The sequence below is a fragment of the Salvia hispanica genome, chromosome 1 (genome assembly GCF_023119035.1).
Source record: "Salvia hispanica cultivar TCC Black 2014 chromosome 1, UniMelb_Shisp_WGS_1.0, whole genome shotgun sequence".
Classification (NCBI taxonomy): Eukaryota; Viridiplantae; Streptophyta; class Magnoliopsida; order Lamiales; family Lamiaceae; genus Salvia; species Salvia hispanica.
In genome coordinates, this window is record NC_062965.1 from 12160380 (window position 1) to 12167863 (window position 7484).

The following is a 7484-nucleotide window of genomic DNA, read 5'->3' on the forward strand; positions in this document are numbered from 1 at the left end:
CATTCAATTTGAAGGCTACGGTAACACTCTTGCTTGATCTAATCTTCTCGGCTATTGGTTCAACATCTATATCATCTTTGTTTTCTGTCATATTGGTTGGGTTCTCGCCGTTTCGGTCGAGAGAGGTATATTTGGTTTAGGGCTATGATGATTTTTCTCTGAGCCTAACCTGCTCTTATACCATGTAGAATTGGGTAATTCTCTGTTATGTTATTCACAATAGAATGATACATCATATATAGGCTAGAAAAATGCTATACAAGGTAAAATTTCCCTTAATCATATCTCCCTAATTCTCAGTAATAATATTGTATAATCTTGGTTGATATTATGCAATCTTTTGTCTTGCTGAATGCTCCAGATCTTCCCAAAGATATAGGTATTGGTATTAAATGATTATGTATTTCATTGGTTAGTTTGCGAGCATATAGTTTGATGGACAGTCGCATTTATGTTCATTTGATGCACACAATGTTTTGTAGTAGACTACTAGAATCCAATAAGAATGCTACAATAAGTATTATAGGTGACTCTTTTATGTGCAAATATACTTTCTCGTTCCAAAATATAATTCATTTTTGACATTTTAGTTCGTAATTAAAATTAATTAATTTATTTTTTGATAATTATTTTTTTAATAATACTTTACTAATAATTTTATAATCACTTTTTTATTCTTATCTTTCTCATTACCAATTTCGAAAGAAAACTCATTTTCTTTCCAAATTCTTTTTTTTTATGGACGGAATATTGAATTAATCTATGTAACCAATTACTACCATTATTATCTTGTTTTCAGTGAAGAATGCATCACTCTCCATCCACCAAATCCATTCCATTTCTGGATGTGAAAGCATCAACTTCCTAATCAGAGGCAGCTTTACCCAAACACCAGACATCACCTCATCAAAAATGCCATGTTGTACACTATCTCAATGTTGTGGAGTCTGCATAATCAATCTTGTTCTTGATAGACTTGAGCAGGTAATGATCACCATTCACCAATGGTACTGTCACAAGGGGTTGGAGAAACATCTGCCTCTGACCATCCCCAGTTGGTGATCTTGGGGCCTAATGTGTATGTTTGGTTTGGTGTGATCAAGGTTGTGGAATTACCATCTTCGTCCTCTTCGTTGGATCTGATTTGGGCTACGAACCGATTGGCCTCTTCCACGTAGTTTGTGGTTGAGATATCTGGCAAGGAGGAATGCAGTGAGCTGTCAATGGTGCTTCTAAAGATGAGAAGAGTGACCACACCTGAGAGGATTGTGAGCTTGAGGTTTATGCTTCTTTGGCCACCTTGGTGGTGGTGGTGGTGGCTGAGGCGGAGACACCCTCATTAACCATGCTGATCAAACCAAATGTTGAGTGTGTGAAGATGAAATGATATGATAAGTGGAAGGAAATGTGAATATGTGCGACTTCAATCAAAATGATAAATTGTCAAGTTGAGAGATGTAAGCTTGCAAGGATGTGTGCATCCATTTAATGAGATGAGTAGAAATTGGAAAGTAATCAAACTTTTGCTCTAACTAACTGCCATCATTTATTAAATGCTTCATTATTATCCTTCTCATTTTTTTTTCTTATTATTATTTGGACATATTAATAATTAATAGGAATATTACACTTTAATGATCGATCTTTCCACCATTTCACAATTCCGTATAGATTAATAAGAAATAAAGAGTAGATATACTCCAATAATCTAAGAATTAAAGTGTAATTTTGCCCTATTAATATTAGTATAGTTTTCTAGAAGGCAAACGGCGTCGTTCGTTCCACAAACAACTTCTCTCTTTTCTTTCACCTTTTTTCTTTTCAAAATAAAATCCTCTCTCCTCTTTTTTCTCTAAACTAGGGTTAACACCCATGCATGGGACAAAAGAGTCTTGAAAAATAAATACAGAATAAAATGAAAAATATATGTAAGTAAAGACCAAAAAATAAAATCAAATAATTTAAAAATCCTACATACAATATCTGTACGATCATCTGATTTTAGTCTCTTAACCCCAAGAAAATTACTCCCTCCGTATTCAAAAAATATAAACATTTGAAATGGCACGAGTTTTAATGCATAATTGGTAAAGTAAGTGAAAAACATTGATAAAGTAAGAGAGAAAAAAAGAAAAATAAGTAAAGTAAGAGAGAAAGAGAAAAAAAATAGTAAAAGTAGAGTTAGTGGATTGTGGGGCCCATGTCCTAAAATAGAAAGATTCTAAAATTTCTATTTTTTAGGAACGACCCAAAATGGAAATAGTTGCTATTTTTAAAAAAATGAGGAGTAATAATCTCTGCCCACTTCGGATTACACGTAAATGTAATAAACAAATTTAGATAATCAATCCATCTATAAATAGTCATCGCATCTTGGTAATTCTGGATCATATATCTTGCACCACCAACAGAACTGGAAGGCATAATGATTCATTTACCATGCATCGAACCATCTGTCTCACCTTGCAGTACAGCCTCCGCCAAACCACTATACATTTAGCACGTAATTTTTCTGCTGGGTTCTAACAAACAGTATACGACCAGTCTCAACCATAGTATAAGCATCAACAACAAATTATTGGAATAAATCAATATTTAATTTGAAAAAATAGATTAAAGTACTTTAAATCAAATAGAAAAACTCAAATACACTTTAATTATAGAAAATGTTTTAGTAAACAACATAATAATAGAATCAAATGTAAAATCAACATCATCACTATAGGCCAAAATGAGCAAGCAAATACTAAAATAACCTAAAATTTTCACAATTAATATACTCACTTTGGCATAATTTAAGTTCAATGGATAATAGTATCTATGAGTATATATCTTGAATAAAATATGATTAATAATTTAATTATTATATTAATTATATCTACAAACATTCATTACCAATCAATAAAATAAAAACCCTTAAAATTGAAATTGTAGTAAGTATTTATTATAATGACTCAATGACTTTGGCATAACTCGAAAAGAACAAAAAATTGTTGATTTGTTTAGTTTATTATAATTAAAATAAAAAAGTAATAATAATAATAATATTTTATAAAATAATAAGTTATATAACTATATTAAAAAGATTGATGAAAGCATAATCAAATATACCTTTAAAAATATAAATTCTAAGTATTTATTATAATAATATTTTAACAAACTAATTTTTTCAAGTTAAGATTAACAGGAGTACTATAATTATTTTATAATTAAATATAATTAGTGTCATAGACTTACTATAAATTAGTTCTCGAATAATTGGAAATTAACTACATATATACACTGAAATAAATATTCAAAATTTACAATAATTCAAAACGTATTACTTTTGAAATTTTAGGTTTGATATTTATATATATTTATGTTTGATAAGTTAGTAATACCAAGATAGAGAATTATATATGGACATTTCTAATTGTTTGATATCATAGTTAAGCTTAACTCAAAGCCCAATATAAGACCAGTGCCCTATTTAATCTTACCAAAATTATAACATTAACCTTGTTTATGTATCTCACCAATTTGTCAAGTTAAGCCATGTTATTTAATATACAATACAAATTTAGATAATTTCTTTTCTATCAAACAACAACGGAAAAAAATCATATCTTTGCGTATCTTGACATGAAGCCCGTGTTTCTTATCTTGTTTTACATATCTTCTCTAACAGAATATAATTAGTAATATAAAATTTACTATAATTAACTTCTACAATCAATTGGGAACTAACTCCATAAATACATCAAGTGAATATTCAAATCTCACTATAATTATAAAACGATCACTTTTGAAATTTTAGATTTGGTATTTTAGTTTTTTTCAATATTAATATATTATTCTTTATTTACTTATAATCAATTAAGTTTTTTTATACTTACAGTTTTAAAAAAACATAATAGTAATAAATTAGAATAAATTCTTAAATATCAACAATCTTTAAATCTTATGCTAAAAAGTTATTATTTTATATACATTTATTATCACAAAAATAAAATTTGACAGGTATAAAATAAACAAATTTTAAATAAATTAAGCAATATCCAAGGCCAAAAAATTATTACTTTTACAATAATTAATTTTTGTTACGATTCGAAACTTTTCATAATTAATTTTTATACTTTATTTTAATATTACATTTATTATCACAAAAATAATATTAGTGTGTAATTAATTGAGAAATTTTCACTAAGTTTATTATTATTCAGGACAAAACAAATTATTATTGCATACTACTCCCTCCGTCCATAAAAAATAGAGCACAATTACTATTTTTGGCCATCTACAAAATATAGCACATTCATTTATGGAAAGTTTTCAACAAAGAATAATCATACACATCATTCCACTAACACTACTTCTCATTTACTTTTTCTCATTCTCTTTTACTTTTTTTCCTTCTCTCTTACCTTACTAATTCTACATTAAAACTCGTATCATACATAAATTGCTTTATTTTTCTATAGACGAAGAGAATATATTTTATTAACAATTATTTTTGGCCATAGATATTGCTTAATTTATTTAAAATTTGACAGATAGTACAAAGTAAATTAAAAGTCCCAACATCCAAATTAAATCCCCTTTACCAAAAAAGAGAATATCAATTAGTACAAAATTATTATTGAAAATACATAAAAAAAAAAAAAGCCTGAAATAAAGCCCAAATATTTTACTACATAAATTAATATTAAATCTAATCCTAATACCGCCCCCCTTTCTCTTTCTCTTCCCAATTGGATCTGCTACTACCACCGGCGATTTTGATCCTCAAATATCGCCGCCGGAAACCTGGATTTCCACTGTCAAAGCCTCGGATCTACTCTGCACTAGTCTTCTCTGGCTTTCGTAGGTGAGTATACGCACGATTATTTCTTTGAGTTTACGAAACTGATCTTTCATATACTGTATAAAGGAATTAGGAGCTCCAGTTTAAGCATCACATTTCTGCAATACTTGGACCATGATTTGACTGCTGAATTTCATCTTGTAAAATGTTTTCTGATTCTTAAACTTTGGTGCTTCAATGTAATGGAGTTAGTAAATGTGGATCAGCAACTACCAACTAATGTCTGTCGCATTGTTTTGAACAATTCTATCAAATCATCTAAACTGTTCAATACTATTCGATCAGCCTGTAACAAAATCTGCTGGAAAATATAGATTATTCATTTTTAGAGTTCAAATGGAGTAAGTGTTTGCTTGTTTCTGGTCTTTATTATTGTATATCCTGTATTACGATTTCTGGCAATTCTCTCTAGGATTAGTTGTGGTATAGGATATTAGGATGTTGAAAAAATATCTCAGTTTGAGATGTTGCTCAAGAAACAATTGAAGCTGTGATAAATGATAATGGATTATTATGTATGGGTTTAGGTGTGTGTAGAACATTTACTTCTTATGCTGCACCACATTTGCATCAAAAGTTGTTTCCCAGTTTGAAACTCATATGCTATGATCTATACATGGAAAACAAACATATATGCTGAAACCTTTGTTTATACTTTATAGTCTTATAGTATTGTTTACACAAATCTGTTAAATTTTGTATTTATAAAAGAATGGTATCCAGGGGCTGCTGAATGTCCTGATTTGATTCCAACCACATTTTATTCTGCTTGATCAGATTACTTGTTCAAAGGTGCAATTTTCTCTTAGCAGAGGGACGTTTAAGGTTTACTTAGCTCACTCAAACTTCACTTCGAATTTCACATTTATCAATTTTTACCATTTTCCTGGAGAAGAATAAAGATCAAATTTGCGCTGGGTTCATAACGTGAATTTATGATATAGATGAAGCAGAGTTGAATAATGATCTTTATTCTTCTCCTGGAAAATGTGAAATTCGAAGTAAAGTTTGAGTTGAGCTAAGTAAACAAACTTTACTTTTTGCAGCGTGTTAACTTTTGTGGAAACATTGTCTTTCTCCATCATTAGTTGCTCTAGCAATAAAAAAAACTCAAGAACGCAGATGGGTGAGATTGATGACATTTCGGAGTCGAAAAGTGTAGTTTTCGTGACTGTTGGAACAACTAGTTTTGATGCATTGGTTAGAGCTGTAGACAGTCAGGAGGTCAGGGAAGCTCTGTTTAGAAAGGGCTATACTGACCTTGTCATTCAAATGGGCCGGGGGTCTTACATCCCGTCAAAGGTATTGACTAATAGACACATGGTATTTGAATTGAGTTTCTTGCATCAAATTCAGTTTTGAGAGCAATGAAGCAATGCGTAGATGGTAGAATACATGAAAATGAGCTCTGGAATAATGTCTATATTATATCTGCGTTGTCCTTGCATTACTGTAAAGTTATTACCTCTCGGCGCAAAACACCTTTGAACCAGTTTGTCTATGATGCATTTATCTCACCTCTGCTGGTCCTATGCATTTGTGAGTTTATCTTTATATTAATAGTTCAGGAATTTAATGTTCATGGCCTTGTGGAATATATGCTTTTGTTACCTGGCCCCTTTCTGCTTTCTGAAGCCAAAATAGAAACTTTAGCGGTGTGTCTAAAATCTAAAAGTTGGGTTTAACACCAATTGTCAAGGCATATTCCTCTGTTGTCCACCTTGTCTGATTATTCTAACCCTGGCACAGTGTAATTTCTAATCTTAATTTAATGACATCAAATTCCAGTGCAGTGGAGAAGATGGGTCCTTATCTGTGGATTATTTTACATTTTCATCAAGCATAGCTGAGTTTTTGAAGTCGGCATCTCTCGTAATCAGTCATGCAGGTAACCTTTGTCTTCATTAAGTATGTTTCATTCAAATTGTAATCTTTATCTTCTGAATAATGAGAAGCTATTTCTGCCTCTTTCAATTTGTGTTATCAAATGTTCTCATTGTATGTGAAAAAGAATTATGAGAATTTCTGCCGCTTTTTCTCTGTATTTCTCTTCTTCTCATGCCTAGATTGCCATCTTAGTTAATTACTCCAGTGTGTTTTGCACGGAACAAATTGTGGGCTATTGATGAATTAATCCATGTCTTAGTGTATCATCTAATGTGTATTCTGGGATGCGTAGTTCATATGATATCATTCTTGTTTGTTCTTAAGTCACAGAGCTCCGCCACGTTACTGATATTTACTTTGTCCACTAGGTTCTGGGAGCATATTTGAGACGCTCCAACTGAGGAAACCCCTGATTGTAGTCGTGAATGAAGATTTAATGGACAATCACCAGAGTGAGCTTGCTGAAGAACTGGCTGAAAGAAACCATTTGTTCTGTGCTCGGCCTCAAACTCTTTATGAGACCATTTCTGCTATGGATCCAAATTCTCTTGTACCTTATCAACCTGGTGATGCTACGCCGGTTGCTAAATTTATTAATAGGTTTTTAGGTTTCGTAGATGAATGATTATCAGAAACTGCCTAATATTGAAGCTGGTTGGCATAATATTTACCGTTAACCAGAAAAAGTGGTACAATGACTAATAGTTGTCTGTTAAATGATTGTGCAAATTGAAGATGTCCCTTTGCTATT

At 31.0% G+C, this 7484-nt stretch overlaps 1 protein-coding gene and 1 long non-coding RNA gene across 7 annotated transcripts; both read left to right on the forward strand.

Annotated features, from left to right (window-relative positions):
- The first annotated feature begins 110 nt into the window (after positions 1-110).
- LOC125215260 lies at positions 111-1554 on the forward strand. Of its 2 annotated transcripts, none has more exons than XR_007175245.1 (3): positions 111-125; positions 800-984; positions 1104-1554. It is a non-coding gene; the product is annotated as an uncharacterized LOC125215260 (long non-coding RNA). The 2 variants fall into 2 exon arrangements; XR_007175242.1 differs by having other exon boundaries at positions 115-194.
- Positions 1555-4694: 3140 nt separating this feature from the next.
- On the forward strand, positions 4695-7484 carry LOC125208672 (UDP-N-acetylglucosamine transferase subunit ALG13 homolog). Of its 5 annotated transcripts, none has more exons than XM_048108327.1 (5): positions 4695-4849; positions 5570-5671; positions 5893-6148; positions 6635-6734; positions 7102-7484. In XM_048108327.1, the coding sequence occupies exons 3-5, from the start codon at positions 5969-5971 to the stop codon at positions 7356-7358; spliced, it is 537 nt and encodes a 178-aa protein (XP_047964284.1). In that variant the 5' UTR covers positions 4695-4849; positions 5570-5671; positions 5893-5968; the 3' UTR covers positions 7359-7484. The 5 variants fall into 5 exon arrangements, with proteins under 5 accessions (XP_047964284.1, XP_047964298.1, XP_047964299.1 ...); XM_048108341.1 differs by having other exon boundaries at positions 5570-5638; positions 5935-6148; XM_048108335.1 differs by having other exon boundaries at positions 4697-4849; positions 5624-5671.